This window comes from Nannobrachium achirus (assembly GCF_963921795.1).
Source record: "Nannobrachium achirus genome assembly, chromosome: 10".
NCBI classification, from domain to species: Eukaryota; Metazoa; Chordata; class Actinopteri; order Myctophiformes; family Myctophidae; genus Nannobrachium; species Nannobrachium achirus.
The window spans coordinates 29,322,770-29,344,947 of record NC_137819.1 but is presented as its reverse complement, the minus strand read 5'-3'; the positions used below and the strand labels follow the sequence as shown (position 1 = coordinate 29,344,947).

At 40.6% G+C, this 22,178-nt stretch overlaps 1 protein-coding gene across 1 annotated transcript in view; it reads right to left on the bottom strand.

Moving 5' to 3' along the window:
- The window catches only part of kiaa0319l (KIAA0319-like), a 34,797-nt gene that overhangs the window by 6,844 nt on the left and 5,775 nt on the right, over positions 1-22,178 (bottom strand). The window contains exons 4-18 of the mRNA XM_080734913.1: positions 14,520-14,788; positions 13,508-13,609; positions 12,264-12,519; positions 10,647-10,748; positions 10,262-10,353; positions 9,974-10,061; positions 9,378-9,470; positions 8,816-8,948; positions 8,452-8,557; positions 7,592-7,714; positions 6,894-7,017; positions 5,099-5,231; positions 4,450-4,598; positions 3,214-3,365; positions 662-800 (exon numbers count right to left, since the gene is read on the bottom strand). Of these exons, the coding sequence (XP_080591039.1) occupies positions 662-800; positions 3,214-3,365; positions 4,450-4,598; positions 5,099-5,231; positions 6,894-7,017; positions 7,592-7,714; positions 8,452-8,557; positions 8,816-8,948; positions 9,378-9,470; positions 9,974-10,061; positions 10,262-10,353; positions 10,647-10,748; positions 12,264-12,519; positions 13,508-13,609; positions 14,520-14,788 (2,061 nt within the window). The remainder of the gene's footprint in view (positions 1-661; positions 801-3,213; positions 3,366-4,449; positions 4,599-5,098; positions 5,232-6,893; positions 7,018-7,591; positions 7,715-8,451; positions 8,558-8,815; positions 8,949-9,377; positions 9,471-9,973; positions 10,062-10,261; positions 10,354-10,646; positions 10,749-12,263; positions 12,520-13,507; positions 13,610-14,519; positions 14,789-22,178) is intronic.

Genomic DNA, 22,178 nt, shown 5'->3' with positions numbered 1-22,178 from the left:
GCGTCGTTTTTTGCCGATTATGTCACCATTGTAAGGCGGATCGGAAAGAAAGTTACTAGCACACCATTCCCGGCCGAGCCGCACGTTTTGATGTATATATTGCGGGGGTGGCGTAAATGGTGCGGGACTAGTAGCGTGCCGAAGTTTAGGCTACATACAGACACGGACGGACGGACGGACGGACGGACGGACGGACGGAGACCCACACACACGGCCACATATAGGGAGCTTGTGTTCCACACAGCTCCAAAAAGAACAGGGGGTTTTATAGCAATGAGAAAGGCAACAATGTAACTAGAGAGGGAATTAATAAAACGATTAAAAGGGTCAAATTGAGGCATCCCTCCATCTCAGAGATGGGCTTGAGCCAGGAGTGAGGGATTAGATACGTCCTGTGTGTGTGCGCGCGCGTGTGTACCTGATTTCATCTAGTTTAAAGTGGTCTCCATATATGGGCATGTGGATGCATGTCAGCATTTGTATGTGCCCACTACTATGTGTGGCATGGTATTGTAATCGCCCCTGTCTGTCATCTATGCCCAGAGGTGAGAGTACATCCAGTGCTGCTGTGTGTGTGTGTGTGTGTGTGTGTGTGTGTGTGTGTGTGTGTGTGTGTGTGTGTGTGTGTGTGTGTGTGTGTGTGTGTGTGTGGTTCCAGTACCTGGTTTGACCTCCACTGTGCCTCTGTCACCACTGATCTGTCCTTTGCTGTCAGTGACGGTGAGTGTAAAGCCGTACTTCCCCTCCACAAGGTTACCAAGAAACAGCACCGCCTGGTGGTCAGAGTTGTTCAACACATCCTGCAGGAGCAAAATGTCAGGTGTTCATTAAAACCTTAGCTGATTTTTGTATAATACAAAACAAAAAATAGACTCTGTTTCTTATCTGTCTTTTGTTGAAAACTATGTTTTCTGTTATCACCAACCAAGAAAGTGGATGGGGGACTATGAAACGGTCTCTGTGTGTGCATGTGTGTGAGTGAGTGTTCGTCTGTCACACTGTAATTGTTGATTGTGTAACTAGTCAAGTCAAGGAAGATCTAATCAACAAGTCACTGGTGAATGTAACCTTTAAAACAGGAAAACAATGACTAAGTTAAAGCTAAGATGTGGGGAAACCCCAGAGGGAAAGATAGAGAGGAACAAAAGAACAGGTCTTGTTACATCATAGTTCCTTCCTTGTTTAGGATTACATTTTGTCACTTTGTTACTTTTTACATAAGGCTGCTGAATTGTATATTACATACCTGTGTTTTTATCTATTTGGCAACATGTTGATCATCATTTACTACTACCAGAAGAGCACTTTATTGAGCACTTCATGCAGCTTTTAATTATTTTATTTTGTATAGGATTTCAGTATCGGGAAGATCAACGTGAGACCACTGTTGTTTTCTCAGAGTAGAGTGTTAAGACGGTTTGCCAGCCTGCCTGATATTTATTATTTCTGTTTGTTCCAAATACATATTTTATCATACCATATGCCTAGTCTTGTGTGTTTATAGACACCTCTCATGCAATCACTACTGTACCCACTATATTCCTCTAACATGGGAACAGTCACATGATAGGAGGGCAATGTGGGACCACTCTTCCACTGCCAATGAAGCAATTATGTAAATTCTTTACCCAGCAATGCACTGGCAATCCATTGCAAGCACAGCTTTACTCATGGCTGGCCAACTCAGCCTGGTAGAGATATGCACTCCGCAAAGTGTCCCTCATGCTGGATTTCCTTGTGATTGTTTATCTTCTGAAGTATGAAGAAGTGTTTCCAATTAACTCACAGAATGTGACAAAACCAGTTTTTCCTCTGACCTCTACAACTCTTCGAAAGTTCGAAACCAGTTAATCAACTTCAACTTTCAACTGTATTTTTCCCCAGAGGGCAATTGGTTTTGCAGCAAGACGATACATACATACAAAATGTTGGTCTATTTATTTAGATTTTTCTAATTAAATTGTGTTATTGAGGTTTTTAATCAGCAAAGTATTTCTGTGTTTTAATGACAGCAGTATTTATACACCTGTGATCATGCTGAGAGATCAAAAAACAATAAACTGATAGTTATCTGATAGATTATCAAGTAAGCCCACGCAATATTTTTGTCAAATATTCAACATTAAGTAACTATCCATTTCTGGATATTGTTGGACTCAAACATTTTGGAGCATTCAAAGCAGTGTGCAGACATGCTCTCTCTTCTCTACTACTTTATCCAGTACTTGTTGTAATTTTATTTGGATGTGCATGGAATCTACTACAACTCTGCAAGTACCAGGGAATGGGACCAGGTGTTGCCTTTGGCTTTGGTGTAAAGAAATATGAGACAAACAGTGTCAAGCCTTGAACTGGACAACAGCAAACCCCATGTAACAATGAAGCTCATATGGGTTATGTCATCATGGGTTATGTTTCACTAGTCGATCTACTGTTAGCTGTCTATTGTACCATGCAGGCAACTGCATTCACCCGATGTCTTGGGTCTAAATGAGTCATCATTTACGTTAACAGCTACAGTAGAATGACCCCAGCACTTTGCAAGATTTCTAGGACTGGAACTGAGAATACCAGATCCAGGCTATTCCGTTATACATTAAACTCATTGATGCTGTGGTAGTTGCTTGACAATTGGCTGAATCAATATGAAACGAATACAGATTTTATTTTATTTTTATTTTATTCGTGTTACTGTTGCCAATTTGGTCCTTAAATATGATCTAGGACAGGTATTAAGTCTCATTTAACACAAAGTTAGGTGGCAGCTACTGAAAAAAGATAAAATGAAAATGCTGTATACTAAGATCATATGCACATTTGATGATGCTGCATTTTATTTTATTTTTACGCTTTTCTTTAATCTTTTTTGTTTTTACCATTATTCTGTTATTATCTATGCTGCTGCATTATCTGAGGGAAGCCAAACCAAAAGAAGTTTTACTTTTATGTACCTGTACACAAGACGTAAGAATAAAATACAACCTTGAACCTTACGCTGCATCGCACACCGAAACGAGCAGAACCTACAAGCTCACATTGTGTCTCATCAGCAACGCATTGTGAGCTTGCAGGTCGGCTATTTTTGACGCTCGATACCAACATGTGACGAAGAATTAATTGGGCTTTAGTCTCACTCCCTTATAATAACAGGTGGAACTAGCAGTCACCCTCTCTCTGTATTGGGGTTAAATGGGGTGTTAAAACCAGTCTCACCCCTGCAGCAGGACTGCTGTCATCCCTGGTCCACAGGTAGCCGACTCCACCCTTGTCATCAGTGGAGTGAGAGCCATCTAGAGTTGCTGTCCTCAGGGGCAGAGAGATGGACACGCTGGACAGGACGTGGGCCATGGGGGGCTGGTCTAGCTCTGGTGATAAAGAACATCACATGGACCATGATTCAAGGCCTTATCACCAGGAAGGCATCTACTGTATATACTGTAGGTTGATATTGACAAGCCTTTAACAAGTGAGATCCCTGAATGAGCTCTCATTGGTACGAGAAAAGGCTGTCACTCTTCCTATAATCCACTCTCCACAAATCTTTTTTTTTTTTTTTTTTTTACATTTCTTTGTGTTTCCTGTAGCTAGATTTAACATACTAGGTAAATTATCCAGGCAGGCATGACACTAGAATGTGTGGTGGAGCATGTTTTATAGAGTATTGTAGAAGCAGCTGGGGTTTTTACCTCTAAAAACTCTTCAGACATTTTTTAGGACTTAAAGTGACGGCAGCAAGGATAAATTAAGCACATGAACCTCAGTGTCCCTATCCTGGGGCAAACATTGAGCAAAAATACCAACTCACAAGGCATTGCAGTAGCGAGATTTTAGACCAGCTATTGTGTGAAGATGTTTAGGGTAGGGTGAAAACAGGAGGGGCCTAGTAGAGAGCCCTGGGGGACTCCAGTCAACTAAGTATGTACTGGGTTTTAAGTTTTTAATGAAACTGGGTAGGAGGAGTACATAGTTTAGACCGTTTAAAGAATGTTCACTCGCCCCCGCTAACTGCGAAAATGGAGCAGTATTCATGTTGTGTGTCTGCTATATCCTCCAGGCTCCTCAGTCTTCTTACGTTCCCAACACCACTGCCAGTCTAAATACCAGTTCTTTTGTGCTTTGCATATTATAGTCAAGCATTTGAAGCAGTTCCTGCAGAAACACACCTAAAGCCACTACACATGTAACCTAAATCCTCTTATTTTATACAATGACAGCTCAAATGTTTCCTTCGTGAAAATGAACATCCCATATTGACCACCTTTTGCATACTGTAGATATTTGAATTCAGGAGGATAATAGAAAAAGTGATAAAAACACACACACACACACACACACACACACACACACACACACACACACACACACACACACACACACACACACACACACACACACACACACACACACACACACACACACACACACACACACACACACACACACACACACCTTCTCGGACAATGACCTTGACCACGTCGACGCTCTGCAGCTTTCTGTCGTCCATCACGGTCAGAGTGAACTCGTACGTTCCCACCTGGAGACCCGTCACCGTGGCAACGGCACTATCTGCATTCTCAACCTTCACACCATCTGGACCCCTGATGGAGAGAGATAGAGGGAGAAATGAGACCAAATCACGACCCTGATAGCACAGCTAATTTAGACAGCACAGCGAGTATACATTCCTTTACATCAGATTTGAATCCCGTCATTTCTCATACTATCTGAGACGTGACGGAGGAACCAGCTGAGATTCGTGTAATTCCTTTCACCAACAACGAGGCAGAAAAGGGCATTGTTGTCAGCATTGGTGTGCAGTAGTGTTAAGCAACTAAGTACATTTACCCAAGTACTCTACTTAAGTACAATTTTGAGGTATTTTTTTACTCTGCTGGAGTGATATGAGTGAATGGAGTGGATAGGACTACTTTCTATTTTTGTTGCTTTAAGTACATGTTGATAGTAATACTTTTGTACTTTTACTAAAGTAAATTACTTGTAACAGAGTATTTCTACATTATTGATAAGTATTGATAATTTTAGCACTTAGTACTTAGTACTTTTTACACCACTGTTGGTGTGTATGTGTCTGACTCACTTGGTCTGTTTCCAGTGGTAGGTGGCAATCTTCTGGTCATCGCTGCTCTTGCTGCCGTCCAGTGTGGTTCGGTCCACTGGCAGGGTCAACTCCTTCTCTGGCCCTGCGTCTGCCACAGGAGGTTTATTGTTCTCTGGTGGGGGAGGGAGGGAGGGAGGAAGGTGAATTAGGTTCTATTTGAGTCAATGAGAAATGCCCCCATCAATATTATTATAGGCAAAGTTATTCAAAAGATTCCACAATTTAAAAAGAAAAAGCTAAAATATTCCGATTCATAAGCGCACAACGCATGGGATCGTGTTGTGTTGTGAGCTTGTAGACTGGCATTTATTGCTGTTTGTCAAACAACTAAGTATACAGCGTTGGAGTGGTTAATACAAACACTGATGCTGTTTTCATTCACTTCACAGGTCGATGTTCAAATAAAAACCTTTCAAGCATGTGCCGGCAAACAAATACATATCCTATTTGTTGTATCACCAATGTCGTCTCCATTAAAAAGGTTAAATAAACAGAATAAGTCATCAGAGCTCCAGCAGATAAGAGGAGGGGTTGATAAACGATATATTTGACACACTTGAACACTTTTGCTGCACTAAGTGACTGGATTAAATGGCTACTGGTGTCAGGGTGGATGTGTATTAAACTTTTACTGGTTAGGTCACATCAAATCGTGAGAAATGAGAAATATGTGGTCAATACAAACACTGATGCTGTTTTCATTCGGATGCTATTCCTGAAATGGGTCACGTGGGTTCACTTTACAGGTTGATGATGCGTGTTCAAATGAAAACCTTTCAAACATGTGCCGGCACACAAATACATTTCCCATTTGTTGTATTACCAACGTCATCTCCACTAAAGGTTGAACAAACAGTAACTGAGATAAATGGCGCCTGTGCTACTATTGACATTAGCTCTATGAATTTTAGAAGATTATGCGAGGAACCAGCCTGCCAACTACAATGCTGCACTAATGTGTTAGATTTCATCCTTCCTGTGTATTTGTAGACTTATATACAGTAGCCACAGTGAGATTACATAGAGAAATGGTAAAGATGGTAAAGAACCAATACTTACAACTACAACTTTTAATCAGAGAGCCTGTCAAATATAATTACAGCATATTTAGAATTTTGCTGTTCTTTCTGTCAAACAGTATCTAGGAATCTCAAGGGAGACTAATTTCATTATAGGTGAAAATCTTGTGAATGTGAATTCAAAACAGCCAATCTGCAAAGTCACAAAGCATCTATCAGCTTACAGAATAAATCAGCTAGTTTCATATTAGTTAAATACGGTTAATTATATAGGGCTTAACTCATACCCTGCCAGAAAGACGTTTTCTATAATAAAAACGTCTTTTTAACTATGGCCTTCCCTGCCAGACGTCTTTTGGACGTCTTTAAAAAAAAATAATAATAATAATAATATTTTTTTGGACCTCCAACAATGTACTAGGCATGATCGCGATCGCGAAATTGCATGTTTAACCCCCATACCAACCCCATCTTTCAAACATGGCAGCCATGTTTGTTTACATTTGAAGAAAACATAAGGGCTGCTTTCTCCTGAATGCCTGAACGGATTTCCAAGCGGATTTTTTTGTTTGAAAGCTGTGAAAAGCAAGCACGTGCATAGTGCATGATCTGTGCACGAATGTGTGCACCAGCGTGCACACTATTTCTTTAACCCTTTGTTGGCGAAACAGCAATATAATATACACTTTATATACGGCACCGACTGAGTTAAGTGGCTAACATAGCTGATGAGCCATAAAACACGTTGTTTTCACCTGGCTGCACGATGACAGTGACCTGGGCAGTGTCTTGCTGCCCGGCTGAGTCTGTCACAGTCAGCTGGAAGGTGTAGTCTCCCTCCTGCATGGCAGACAGCTGAAGGGTTGAGGTCCGCACACCCTGAAAGTAAAGAAAAAAATTAGCCAACATTCTCACAAGAGGACAACAACACTCCTTCTCGCAAGAAGTCATGGAAGAACTCAGAATCTCAGAATGTGAGTCGAGTGTAAAGCAGAATTTAGCTTAATTTGTGCCTTGTTGGGCACAAGTGGCACACACCGATAATATCTACAAACAACGCGTTGCGCTATTCTTTGTTGTTGTATGTACAGTACCAAACCAGATAGGACACAGACAGCATGTATTTATTCGGTTCTACTGCAAATTAATTGTTTTTGCATTTCAGGTAAGGCATTTTCATTTCATTTTCAACATTCCGAAGACAGAGCAATATTTTCATGCCTGTCATGAACAACTTCATTTCAACTTTAAAACACTCCCATGCACACAAATATCAATAAACTGCTGATTTATTACAACAAACAAATGTAATAAATGTAATTTAACTCAGGGTAACTTACAGATACATTTTGCTACAGTTGTACTGTCTAAGAGTTCAATAAACATTCAGTGCAATAAATCAATTTACTCTTGGCTGTACTCTCTCATCACAGCATCTTGCCATAGTTCTCACCTGCATCTCCACCACCTTGCCCTTGCTCTCAGGGCTGAGGGACCATTCGTAGGCCAGGGATCCATGGTCATCTGTGCTCTGGTTGCCATTCAGAGTGATGGAGTTGTGCGGCAATGTGATGACCTACAGCACGTTGCAAAATATAGGTTTTTATTTATTTAGCTTGTGGATGTTTTTATTTAGCTTGTGGATGTTTTTATTTAGCTTGTGGGCATAAGGGTTTATACATATGAGATAATCAGGAAGCTGTATATTTAGTCGCTGCATAAGTGAAAAGTGGTTGTTACTTCAGTAAACCAAACAGCATTCTTGGAATACAAAAACATGAAAAAGAATAGAACCCATACACTCATAAAAAGGTAAGTAAGTATCCTTGCAAACCAACTGTTCCCAAGCCATGCGGCCCATAGGGCAGGAACATATCTCCTGTTTATGTAGCGTGAGGCACACTCACACACTCCGATATATTTAAACCAAACATATTTAAACCAAACAGCACAAAGACATGGAAAAGAATAGAATCTGCACACTCATATATGTTAGGTAAGCAGCCTTGAGAACCAACAGTTCCCAAGTCACGATGTGGCTCATAGGGCAGGAGCCTATCTCCTGTTTACTCACATGCTCCGATATATATATATATATATATATATTTTTAATTACAACGTTCATGGCCAAAGGTCTGGACTCTTGGACCTGACGAGGAGAGCCCAGGCTTGAAACAATGTCATTAAAATGTATCGGAATGTGTGAGTGTGCGAGTTCTAAACTTTTTCGTGATCCTCTCTTAACCAAGCATCCCAACAAAGAGGCTATTCTGTCAGTCAATAGATAGAGTAATAAAGGACGTGGATGTTAACCTGGTTGGGCCCAGCGTTGGCCACGGGCAGGTAGTCTATAGCCTTGCTGACCGACAGGCTGGCCTGGGTAGAGCTCTGGTTTCCATCGGAGTCTGTCACTGTCAGGCTGGACCATACAAGAAGAGAAAGACACATTAGAATTAGTAAAGAAGAAAAGAAAGAAAGAATGGACATATATGTACATATATTTGGCTGATTTTGCGGGAAATTATGCGCATAATCGTGTTTTTCTGGAGGGTCTAGACAGACAATATTATTATTAACCACGTGAATCTTATTCTGGGCAGTCATAATAGGCAAAGGATGAGGGAAAAATGTGAATTGCATTGAATCAGAATTCAGATCTAGTATAGTTCATCTGTACCTGAATGTGTAGTTTCCAGGCACTAGGTTAGTGAGGGTGAGGAGTACAGTGTCTGCAGATACTTTCTCCTCTCTAAGAGGTCCCTTCACTTCCTCCCAGTGATATGCTACTATCTTGTCATCATCAGTACTCTCTGCGGAGAGGAGACAGTGATTGAACAAAGTTAGGATCAAACAATTAGTTCATAAATTATATCCAAAAACAATATTTCTTTCAAAGCTTGGATTATATGTCAATACATACATCCAAAGTATTCAGTATCAAAAATAGTTATTTCAGATTTGAAAATAATTATCTGCCACAAAACAATCATTTACAACTGGTTAGAAAATGTATGAAAATGTCATCTCAGCCGTCTCAGGAAGTATCATTTTGAGCCCATTAACCATATTCAAATGGCTGCCTTTTGCTCCAACATCGTACTCACTCCTGTGTCGTACTCTCTGTGCAGAGTACGACACAAGAGCAATGTGGCTGCTATGTGAATATGGTCAATTCCAGTTGGTCTTTGTCTATTTCATTTGCGTTCATTGTGTGTGCACGTGACACAAGGTAGACTCACGGCTGCCATCTATCACAGTGGAGCTGGTTGGCAAGGAGATCTCCTGGAACTTTGGCGAAACCACAGCGACAGGAGGCTTGTTTACCCGCGGCTCTGTCAGGTGGAAAGAAAGACATTAACTGGTGTGAGCTGTATATCAGGTGTTAGCGTGCATGACAGAGTGCGAGAGAGCGTGAGACAGAGAGACAAAAAAGGGGAGCGCGAGAGAGAGAGAGAGAGTGTCATTACTGTGTGGCACAAAAATATGTACAACTGTGTAGGAGTTACCCTGGAGCTAAATTACAGTGTACCGAACAGTCTGCACAGAACAGCGTACAAACAAGTTGTACGTTTGTTAATCTATTTTTGGCAAAGAGATTTGGTGTAGACACACATGAAATAAAGTAGCTACCCAGCTTGGTGATTTTAATGTAGGGTTTTAGAGTCAGATGATAGAAATACTGTTTCAGATGCATTTCCATCTTCAAACAAACGATCACAAGGGCAACAGGATGAGGAATACACAATAAAATCCTCAGTGTTCATTTAACCATCACTCTCTGTGTTAAATTCAAACAACACAGTTTTAATTGTCAGTAAATGTGGTTGCACCTCACCTGGCTTGACTGTGACATTGACATAGCCCTCCCCATGAGCTCCGTCTCCATCCACCGTCACCTCAAACTCATACAGACCAACAGTCAGCTGATCAGAGAGAGATAGAGAGAATAGGGGAGAGATAAACAAATGATAAAGACAAGAGGTGGCATAATTGCGTGCACACATGCTCCTCCATTTATTGTTTATAGATTCAAGTTCAACCCAACTATCAGACCGTGCATCATGTCTTGTTTGAATATGAAGAAGATGAATGGAAACTAAAACCAAACTAATCCCAACGGTACCTTGCTGAGTTTGAGTGTTTTGCTGTGTTTTCCCTCCATCTCGCCACTGTAGTCTTTGGGGTGAGTTATCAGACGCCAGTCATAATGTGTCCCTGTTAAGCGGTGCGAGAAAGAAATATGACCACCTATCAGTGAATAATTCCCTCCTGCTTACTCTTGCTTTTTTTTTTAATAAAAAGACAAATATACTTAACAGTGTGTGTTTATTGTTAAAATATGAATGTTTTGACAAACAATATTCTAGTTCAAGGTGTTTATTGAACTACTAAGCTTGTATAAATAAACATTATTTAAGTTCATTTCAAGTGTATTATCCACCCTTGTAATATTATACAATATGAACTGTAGGACAGGTTTCAATAGGGCTATGAGAATTCCATTTTACCTTTCACTGGTTCTGGGACAACAAAGGCATTAAGTTCCACCTCGTTTTTTGGCAGAGTGACTTCCACACTCTCCCCTGCAGACACCACCAGCTCCTTCACTGCTGTGAACAAAGTGTACATGTTCCTGAGGTCAAATATAATATAATAAACCTTGAATAATCGTCGACTTTGGGGGAAAATGCGCCATCAATAGTAAACACATTTGATTAGTAGGCGTTTCTTTTTACCAGTCAATGTCAATTCAACCAAAGCAACGCACCCTGATGGTCTGTGCGGCCTACATTAGCAACTGGAACACTTCTGTTGAATTGCAACAAATCACTATCTGGATTAATATACCAGTCTGTCAGGCTACATGAGTCATTATTTAATGTCTGAAGGTGTGCAGAAGGTGTTACCTAGGTAGAATAATTGGACACTCTGCAATAGTTTAGCTACAGTTTTCCACCTCTGATACATGATATATAATATTAATTCACATTCCTTTTTGAAAGCGTATTAAACATACATTACGTGCATAATCATCTATGCAAAATATAGTAACAATCAAATATTATCAGAGATCTGCCAGTTTGTATTGACATTTCTCAGCCCTAATAGCAGCCAAGAGACTGGCACTGATAGAAGAAGAATGTAACTGCAAGTCAATGGTGTACTGCATACTGGAGCTCAGTTTACCCACAGCATTCTTCTTTGTTTGTTCACCAAAGTTCACCTTAGGTCAACAATACGCAGTGAGTGTGCTACACATTTAAGTCATGTTTATATGATGGCAATGGAATCCTTAGATGGTATCACATAATGTGAGTGAAACCTTAGAATGTGAGCAGTTCCCACAGGAAAGGTGCTCAGTATGTAAGCGTGAGCTACTTATACGCTTAGTTAAAGTCTGTGCATTGATGTATTGACTTGGCCTAAGTGGTTTTAGCGTGTTATTATTACTGCAAAATAGCTACTTCATCATTTGTTTTCAAATGGGCCAAATTAGATTTTATTCTGTAGAGATGTATTGTTTACTCTGTTGTAAGAAGATAATTAATTCTTTTTTAATTCCTTCACAAAATGCCAGATAATCTATAAGACAGCCTTTAAGGGAGGAGAAGCACCGTACAATACATTCTCATTCATTGAAGCACAACATATTCCAATTGCCTACGCTTTGTTTGACCGCTCACTGCAGCCTCAACACATTTATACGTAAAAAATGCAGTTTGAGCAGTCTACTCTAAATTGGTACCTAGAGCACTTTCTTAAAGTTTCTCAAAACCGCGATGTGACTCAAATTATTATTATCATTATTATTATTATGCATTTATGCTTTATATGACAGGAATGGTGAAAGGTAAGAGAGGGTCCGACATGTAGTAATGAGCCTTGTGTCAGATTCAAACCAGGGCCAGCTGCAAGAAGAAATGATAGCCTTATTTATATGGTTTATGCCATTACTCAGTGATCCACCGGAGCAACCTTTTCACAGCAAATATGTTTGTATACTTATATCTGAACATGTTCAAAGCATGCTGAAGGAAAGGATTTAAGAGACAGGACATCTTCCCTGAAGATTAAACAACACTATTACATTAAAAGGTTAATACAAATTACTCAATGCTCCTTACCAGCCTGTGTTGGAGAAGTGGTGATGATGGGCGCTGCTGGGGTGGTGGGTTTAGTAGCATCACTGCTATTGGTGGACGTAGATCCACCATCATCAGTGGTTGCCTCTGCTGATGTGTGCGCCTGTGGGGAGGCTGGTGCTCCATCCTCACTCCCGTTGGCCAACTGGCTGTTGTTGCTCCTGTTGGATATCTGAGGAAGTGCAAAGGCAATGGCGACCGCTGGAGTTGGTTGAGCTGAAGCCCTCTTGGCACTTCTCTGTTAGGAAAAGAAAAGTGTAAATATGTCGTAGCCACCTTTGGCACACCTTAATGATTGGTGAGTGTAGGCTACTCTAAGTATTGGGGAAATTGTAGAAACATTTCGTTTTGTTATGGGACAATGAAAAGACAGATTGATGGTATATTCATGTTGCCCTTTCTCCTAAGAATTAGACATACAAGTTATATGATAAGTCAAAGGTTTGTAAGCTCCAAACTTTAAGAAGTACAATAAGCAACACATACAACTTTACAGAATAACACGCACGCACACGCACACACACACACACACACACACACACACACACACACACACACACACACACACACACACACACACACACACACACACACACACAGCCTCAGAGCAATAGTTTCGCATCGCTACACAGCTCAAGTAAATAAATGGTGGAAGACAAGTATTTTGCCCTTAGCTCTTAATCACAGAGGAAGGAAGGAAGGAAAGGAGGGGGAGATAAGCTTCTCAAAAACTAAAATCTTGAATCATACATAGAGAGGTCTCTGGCGTTGCGTTGGAATCAGCTTCTGTCCCCACGCTTAACCACAACCAGTTGTCACTGTTTTATTTAGTGTTATGTACATAATAGGCCTAAAGCTTGGTGTCTGTAATACGGGCTGCACTACATACTCATGGATCTCCTCCTCACTCAACCTTTCCTCAGTGTCCATTTTTTGTTTCTATTGTACGTGCACATGTATCAGCATACTTGTCTGCACATCAAACAAAATCTGAGAGGCGCGGACACGAGCTGGTGACAAAATTCACAGCTATGTGGACTCGGGGGTGGTATGTTTGCACAAAAGACAAAGCTGGTATGGTGGGGAGTGTTATGTCTTGATTTTCTCTGGCCATAACTCGCAGGTCTCTCTGGTTCAAGGTTATGAGGTTGGATAGACGTGTCTTATAGAGTAAACATGTAGATAAACTTGTTTAACATTAATCAGTCTGTTTAATAACAGCTCACCGTGTTGGTATGGGATTGTTCCGTGTACGTCTCATATTTTCCAGTGCTTCCTTTTCCTCTCTGCTTTGCCTGGCGATTCGCTCTGCGCCTTGTGTTAGGGCCCTGTGAGTCAAAAAACATACCGAATTTTATCAAAACAGAATGCAGACCAAATTTGACAAATTATCATACCCCTATCAAATCTATAATAATACGTATTTTAAAGGACTGGAAAGTGTTAAAGTGATCCCTGACTAATACGACAAATATGCCTTAATACATTATAATTGTCCTCTATAACTACAATGTAAAATTAAAAACACCTTAATTATTTTATTTATTCTAGAAATAGCTAATCTTTCACTCAATAGGGGAAATGCCCGTCGCAAGTTGATGATGTCATAAATGTCAAGTGTGATCCATCCCTATGGAATTTATGGCATGCATGTGAAAATAAAAACAAACTTAATACTTCCTATGGTTAATATGAGCATCAAATCAATATTTCAAATGTTTTTGTGTTTTGTTTTTTTGCACATGCATGCCATAAAAATGACACATGACATTTATGACATCATCAACTTGCGACAGGCATTTCCCCTACTGAGTGAAAGATTAGCTATTTCTAGAAGAAATAAAATATTTAAGGTGTTTTTAATTTTACATTGTAGTTATAGAGGACAATTATAATGTATTAAGACATATTTGTCGTATTAGTCAGGGATCACTTTAATGAAGCACTAAAAAGCACTAAACTACTAAAGTAAATAACCAATTGTAATTTCTTTAAAAAATGCTCTAATCAAAGCTTCCAGATAATGCGAACACAGGAACAATGAATTAATCCAATTAAGTCACATTAATCGTGTCTCCTCAACAAAATGAGACCACAATATCCATAATTTGAATTTCTGATCTATCAGCAGAAATGCAAACATAATTAAAAGCTCAAAATAGGTCTAGCAACGGCTGTTAATGACAGGGACCGTCTCTCCTGTTTGTCGTTGGATAACATTAAAAGCAGTATCTGTACCCTGCTGAGCTGCTGAAGGAGACCCAGGGACTCCCGGTGGGGCTGGGGCAGCGACGAGATCAAGCAGTCCTTCTCGCGGGTGCACTGGAGGAGCACACAGCGCCCTCCCAGGCTCCACACGGCACTGCAGCTGGGGTTCAGACAGCAAGACTCCCAGCAGGTGGCCCCGCCCCTCCCGTCGGCCAGGGGCCACCAGCCAAGGCCGATGACACTGCTCCAGTGGATCCCCAGAACCCCTCCTGTCACAGTGCAGAGCCCTGCTGACACACCTGGAAAAAGGAAAGACAATTAGCAAAAGCTGCATTTCCTGAGCTTTCCACTATTTTATTATTACTTGGGCGATGCCCATTGGGAACACACGGCATGTGTTCGTAACCGTGTATCCATAGTCATAGTACAGTACCCATCATTGTACTTGGAGGCCAGTACTATAATATGACATCATATTGATGACAGGATCTCTGTATATATGAACATACTGTAAAAGGAACACAGACAGAAAAAAGATGGAGAAGTGTTTTTTTTTTGGTTGTGGAAAACCATCAATCCAACCAACTTCCTACTTGGCCCTAAGGGCACACACCATCGCTTTAGAGGGGAAATCCCGTTTTGGTGACGTAGCGATAAGGCGAAGTGTATTAACAGCGGCAAATGTACTAACGGGGTCTCCTACCGTACTGATAGGGACGGCAGTAAGATGTCCATAGTAATCGTGTGTAGTGCACAAAAATAACTGATTTGCAAGCTTACTGTCTGATAGTACAGTATAGGATTCCTTATAGCACGGCTGTTATGTTTCAGGGCAAAATGAATCCTGTGGTTAAAAAGAACTGATCTGCAAGCTAGCATCCTGTTAGATCTGTTCTTGTTAAGCATGCGCCACCGCATTTAAAGTTATGGCTCACACGCATATGCCTATGCTAGATTCAACATTTGGGACTTGGGAGTAGGCCTATGCATTATTTTATTGTTTTTATTTAGGTTATTTATTAATTTAGCTTCACATTTCCAACCTAAGGACAGGAAATATATTTATGTACCCGTTGAGACAGAGAGATTATTTGATGTGGAAACGGTGATGCTTATTAGGCTATGTTTTTATTTGGCCACGCATTCTTGGGCTATTTATTGTTAAATGAATCAAGTAGGCTTAATAGCCTATATATATTTTATTTGTGTGTGTGAGAGAGAGAGAGAGAGAGAGAGAGAGAGAGCGAGAGAGAGAGAGAGAGAGAGAGATTGCTGCCTGAAGGCTGTTAGTAGGCCTACACTTGTATTTCGCCTTATCGCTACGTCGCCTTAACGCTACGTCGCCAAAACGGGACGTGCCCCGCTTTAGGTGGATCGATCAGACGGGTCTCTAAATATGTGGGGGTAAAACAGACACACATACAGATTTGGTGTATTTATAGATAACCAAAGCAATTAAAAAGAAGTGTTCTGGTCTCTTTAAATTTCACATGCAGCACGTGAAGCTTTACGGTAGGACATACTGTACGTTGACCTGACCAGACACATTCCTATGAATCCCTGTCGACAGTAACAATTACAGCCAGTGAGCCATGTCAGCCAAGTACACAGTTAAAATCCTCAGCGTTAATTTAACAAATGGAACCAAACGGACCCTGACAGGTCCATTTGGTTCCACTTGTATGCTCTCTTTGAGTTAAATTAACACCGGGCATTTTACTGTGTAAGCAGCAGAAGAGGGAAGTGAGGCTTTTCCCTGACAAAACAAAGCTGTGATTAAAACCCTACGCATGCATACATACAGTAGTAGTATGCAGTCCTCCCTACACCCCACCCGACCACCCAAACACATCTCACACACAAATCAATTAAATCACTCAGGCAAGCTGTGCATACTGCATACAGTATGCATGCCATAAATAATCACATCACTTTAGATGGAGTAACAGTGACAGATGAGCACAGCTTGTCTTCGGACATCTGGCTAGGCTATCATCCTTTATGAAGGCAGGAACAACAGTTGAGAAATAAATAATTACTAATAATAAGTAACTATTGTGTGCAATGGGACACCTGTATATACAAGAAAAAAGAGGAGAGATCCGAGCACTCAAAAAAGTTAAAAGAGGAGAGGACGGGCGTAAAAACATGGTACTTTGCATTGCAACAGGACACATGTGACACACTGTAGGATGTAAGGATGCCGGTCTTTTGTCATTTAAAGCCCCCTCCCCAAAGACACACACATAATATACACACACCTACTCACACACAATTTTGGATTCTTTGAGAAAGGATTCTTTGGCCTCTGTTTAGTCATCCCACCCCTTGTCCCCTGCTAGCCCTCCCCCTCTCCCATCACTCTGTTTGACTCACAGAGACCCTATTGTCCCATTTTATATTGTAATACACCAGGCCCAGTGGGATTAGGCAGGCACTTACATATCTCTCTATCACTCTCACACTCACACACACACACACACACACACACACACACACACACACACACACACACACACACACACACACACACACACACACACACACACACACACACACAGATCTTCTTGGACTCAAATGACAAGTAAACACACACCAAAAACCTAAAAAAAAAAATGTATTGGATTGAAATAAAGCCGAACATGTTCGGGATAGGCACAGAATGAGTTAAGATATTACCTGTGCACAGCCTGAGAAGAAAGGTTAATTGTACCTTTCTTGTCAGAAGGACCTGGCTAAACAGTGTCTTCTTCACTTTTTGAAAACTTACTTCCATCAAAAGGTATTTCCATAGTTTAAAGCTATACTGTGTAAGATGCTCAACTAGCGGTCAGTAGCCCTATAGCAAACCGCGGTCGCGTTCGCGTCTTTCGCCCGTTTTTCGTACCTTCACACCCCCGCGTCTGCCTCCACAACGCCGAGAGCTATCTTTAGAGGGGTCCCTGGTTCCTGTGCGTTCAGGCATTCCGGAGAAACGGACTACTTCACCCTGCCTGGTAGGCGAGATTAGCTTTTGAGTAAAGAGACACACGGGCGACTACAAATATGGCGACCCCACTTCAAGATGCGCTGTGATTGGCCGGTAGTGTACCATGTGTGCATGATCGGCGATGTGATTGGGCAACGTATACACAACGTATACAGATGATGCAGATTACGTCATTTTCGCGCGAAATCCCGCCCCTGTCACTGCTAAGAAGAAAACATATAAAGAGAAGGCTTCAGAAGCTGAAAATAACGGAGTGGGTGTTCTAAAACTTTAGCGATTTAACAGTTAGGACAATTTTAAGATTTGTTTTATAAAAAAAGTTACATGGTACAACTTTAACTTCAAATTTTAATTCAAATTGTTTGATGAACCTAATACTAACCTCCAATTTATTTTATTTCTCACTGTACACTATATTTTAGATTTCAGCTACGGTAACTTCAAAATGTTCATTTTTCAGGAAATGAAAAAGAAGGGGAAAAAACAAAAAAAAACAAAAAAACGTCCAGCTCAAGCAGAGTTATGAGGTTTTGTCCATTGTAAGACAACATGCCTCTTCAGCAGCTCTGTCACTTTCATTGGTTCAATATATTTTTAAACCAACACACAGACATAAAGGGTGATCAATAGCACTGATTTATGAACCTTGAAACCTGAAAATTGGTTTCTACCGGACAGCGGCGAAATGTATACTATATTTTATTGTATTTTCCAAGATTTTTCGTCAGATGATGTTCAAAACTCGTACCCCTTTGAACGGTGTTGAATTAGTCCGGGGTCACGTGCCCCCAACGCCCCATATCTTTTCTGAGCAGGGGTCACGCCTCTCATTCCTAGATGATGCCCTGTTACAACCACACTAGTAGAATCCCTTTTATGCCCATCAATATTAAGCCCATATCTCGGAATATGGACATATTGTGTCAGTCTAACCAGTGTGGTTGCCGAAACACAAGTCACACTTGTTGACAGAACTCGTACAGACTTCCAAAAATCACACGAATGGTTACACAGTATCTCTATAGTCATGTGATCAAGTCCGATCCGTCTGATATTTCATATTCCATCCTAATTGGCTAATATTGGCTTCCAAAGTTTGCAGGATTGCTCAGTTTTTGGAACACAATGCTTCAAATCATGCATGCAGTGTCCGATTGCCATGAAAGGTCTAAGGTGAAGAACATATGCCAGCCTTTTTACATTGGCCTATTATACAGTAGCACCATCAGGACGCATGGCCTGGTGGAGACCTGTGCTCGGAAGAGCACTGCTTCTAGTATTAACTGTGTTTCCTCATTCTTCTACACTTACTGTAGATCTGACAATCAAATAGCTTACTATGTCAAGCTGGTTGGATGGGTTTTACGTTTTTGTGGTTCAAGACCATGATATAAATGCCCCATCAATCTGAAGAGGGGCAGAAAGGCAGGGCATCGAGACATCATGAGAGCTATTGCAGTCTTCTTGCTGGTGCTGGGTAACCTGCACACTCTCTGTCAGGGTGAGTAATGACCTTCAGTCCACTTTTTATCTCCTGTCAATGTACATTTTCAATCTTAGATTTAATGTTCATTTTTTTTTACATTATTTGGTTCAGATTTTTCATCCAATGATAATTGTCATGTTGTATTCCTTCCTCCCATGCAGGTTGGACATGCACCGAGGGCCCGACGCTGAACAACGCATTGCAGATTGATGCTGGCCTGGGACAAGTGGTTGCTGTGGACACAAGCCGTCGAAGCTATATACTGAGTGGCTCATCCTGGCAAAGACTGCCGTCTGTCAGCATGAAGCATATCTCAGTGGGACAATCAGGGATATGGGCGACTCATGTTTCAGACTACATCTACAAATATGTGGATGGCAACTGGGCACGTGTTCCAGGTAAACTAAACATTTGCATCTTCAGTCAAATAAACACTTGCAACGAATTCTGGTAGATAGGATGTGGTATTTGGACTGTTCATTGACACCACTACTGCACCATACTTTAATGTCTTCATGTTTATTTTATCTTTGCTTTTAGGAGGCTTGATGCAGGTGGATGCTGGAGGCAATGGTTTTGCTGCAGGAGTTAACAGAGGCAACACTCCCTATTGTCTTACGCCTGCTTACACAATCCCCTTCAATGGTCGTGCCCCTACAAACAAGGCAGCATGGACTGGTCTGGGAGGAGGTTTGAAGTACATCAGCTGTGGCCCATATGGATGCTGGGGAGTCAGCAGCGGACGCAATGTCTACTTCAAACAGGTACGAGTTTTGGGTTACAAATAACTAACAAAATAGACAACTAACAAAAAAAAAATCCATGTCAGCAAAGGTACCATCAAGATTTGTATTCAGGTTCTGAAGATCTCAGGCTGTACACAGGCTCATAAGAGTCAATACTATAAACTAAATAAAACAATCAATTATTCATGTGTAATCATCGTAATATAGTTGCAAATAACATTTCCCCCATATAAAGTTCAGCCACTTATTCATCTGCATTATGATCAGCGCAATGGCATTCCTTGGGCTAAGAAGATGACTGTTAAATGTTGATGATGTGTTTTTCTTATTTAATATATAGCTCAGTTCTGCAGCCAGCTGCTCCTTCACAAGCTACAGACACATTGGAGGACACTACCTCAACATGATTGAGGTGGGGAGTGACGGAAAAGCCTTTGGGGTAACCAGTAGCGGTGGTGTTATCGAAAGGTGAGCAAGAGCCATTTGTTTTTTTTTAACACTGAAATCTGGATGTCTTTAAGCCTCTATAAATGTGTGACTGTGTTATAGTGTTTTTTTCTTCCTTTTTTCATAATTTGATTTATTTTGAATTTGATGTTTTTGTCTGTTTGTATTGTAAACCATTTTGAACTGCACTAGCCTTTATGAATAGTGGTTTATAAATACAACTTTGTCGAGTTACTATGGAACATTAGTCTCAAAAACTAAAACATCTTCAATTGACATGTCAGTAACAATTTCTATGAAACCAATGTCTACTATGCATCATAAAAGTAAACAGACTTGTAATGGATTATAATCTGCTATAATAATAATAAGGTATAATTCTTATTTACTCATAAATATTCATAAATCACACATTTCTGGCAAGGATCATTGGGTATTAAAATTCTCATAATTATAATATAGTACACTAATACACTAATTTTGTAATGCAATACAATTGCTGTTATGATGAATATAGCCCATTGGGTGCTATTTGTATGAAGCAATGTATAATTGACCTTATAAGTCACTATGAAATGCTTATCAGGATTGTTCTAAAGAATTAATTTTATTTTGAAGTACTTATACATTACATATACATGCAGATTATAATGCATTAAACTGTACAGTATGTTTAGTGGCTGTGTCCAAAAGCTACCAGTGCCTTTCTGATATGCATTTGATGTGCTGGTGTGCTCCTCTTCCCAACACGACCAGAGCATCCTGGGTGCTTCAAAACAATTCAACTTTGCTTATTGATGTCACATTTGATCATCCTGGCTGTGTCTCTGTCAACCCGGTCATTTAGGATCTGATGTGGAATCATTACCACAACCATGTAAAGTCCATGTTTGCCCTTGTTTAAGTTAGGCTATTTGTGCTAATAACGCAGATGAGCATAGCAACTAGAACATTACAGGCATCAATAAAAGCCAATTTCTTTCTGTGGTCACGGCAGTTATAATGCACTGGTATAGACATTGGCTTCATATGAAGTGTTACTTCCATGTACCCAATTCCATGGTACGTGACTCTATAACATTTATACACCAATATTGTGTCCCAACAGAACTGGGATTTCCTCAGGACGCCCGTACGGGAGCGGTTGGAGGAAGGTTACCGGCTTGTGCGTGAAAATGAGACAGGTCTCTTATGACCTTGGTACCATTTATGGTGTGTCCACTGCTGGAGTCGTCATGAAGTGCAAATGAGGTGTCAGCTGTTCAGCAGACCTCCAGTTCTCTTCTACTGAAATACTTCTAATCAAATACTTATTGAATATGATTCATTATTAGATAGTCACACTCTGTCATTAGGGATGTGACATTTTGGGGGGTAAGGAATGTTTGCTTGCCGGGTAACCTGTAAACATATGGTGTTCTCTCTTCTGTTTTCAATCAAAATCTATACATTTTTCAATAAACTTATATTCAGCATCAATAAAAACTCATTTGAACTCTTTTGAACTTTTTTGGCCGACAACCTGCCGACAGCAGCTTTATCAGATACGAATGCGTACGCATGCCCCACATTTTAGCACGGTAAACACTATAAAACAACAGAACGAAGCCAATGAAAACATTTTAACCCTCACTTTTTCTTTTCTCTAATTACAATCTAAAATATGAACCCTTGTTGTAAAAAAACAAAGTTGTCCTTTAACACTTTCCAAGCCACGGCCATTTAGGCCTAACCTATAGAATAGGGCTAAATCAGAAATTAGCCTACAAAACAAATATGTTGCTACATACTGTGTATGTACTGTAAGCCCCTCCCAAACAGCAAAATGTGTTCCCGGCCTGAATGGGTTAATATTAAAACCGTACAATATCGGACTTCCTAGGGGGGGGGGTCTCAGCCGCTCGTCTTTTCCCGTACTTTTCCGTATTTACCGAAATAAATGGGTTGATCAGGTTGATCTGAAGTTTAAGGACTTGACTTGACATCACGCTTAGGTCTTTTAAATGTCTACTGTTTGACCT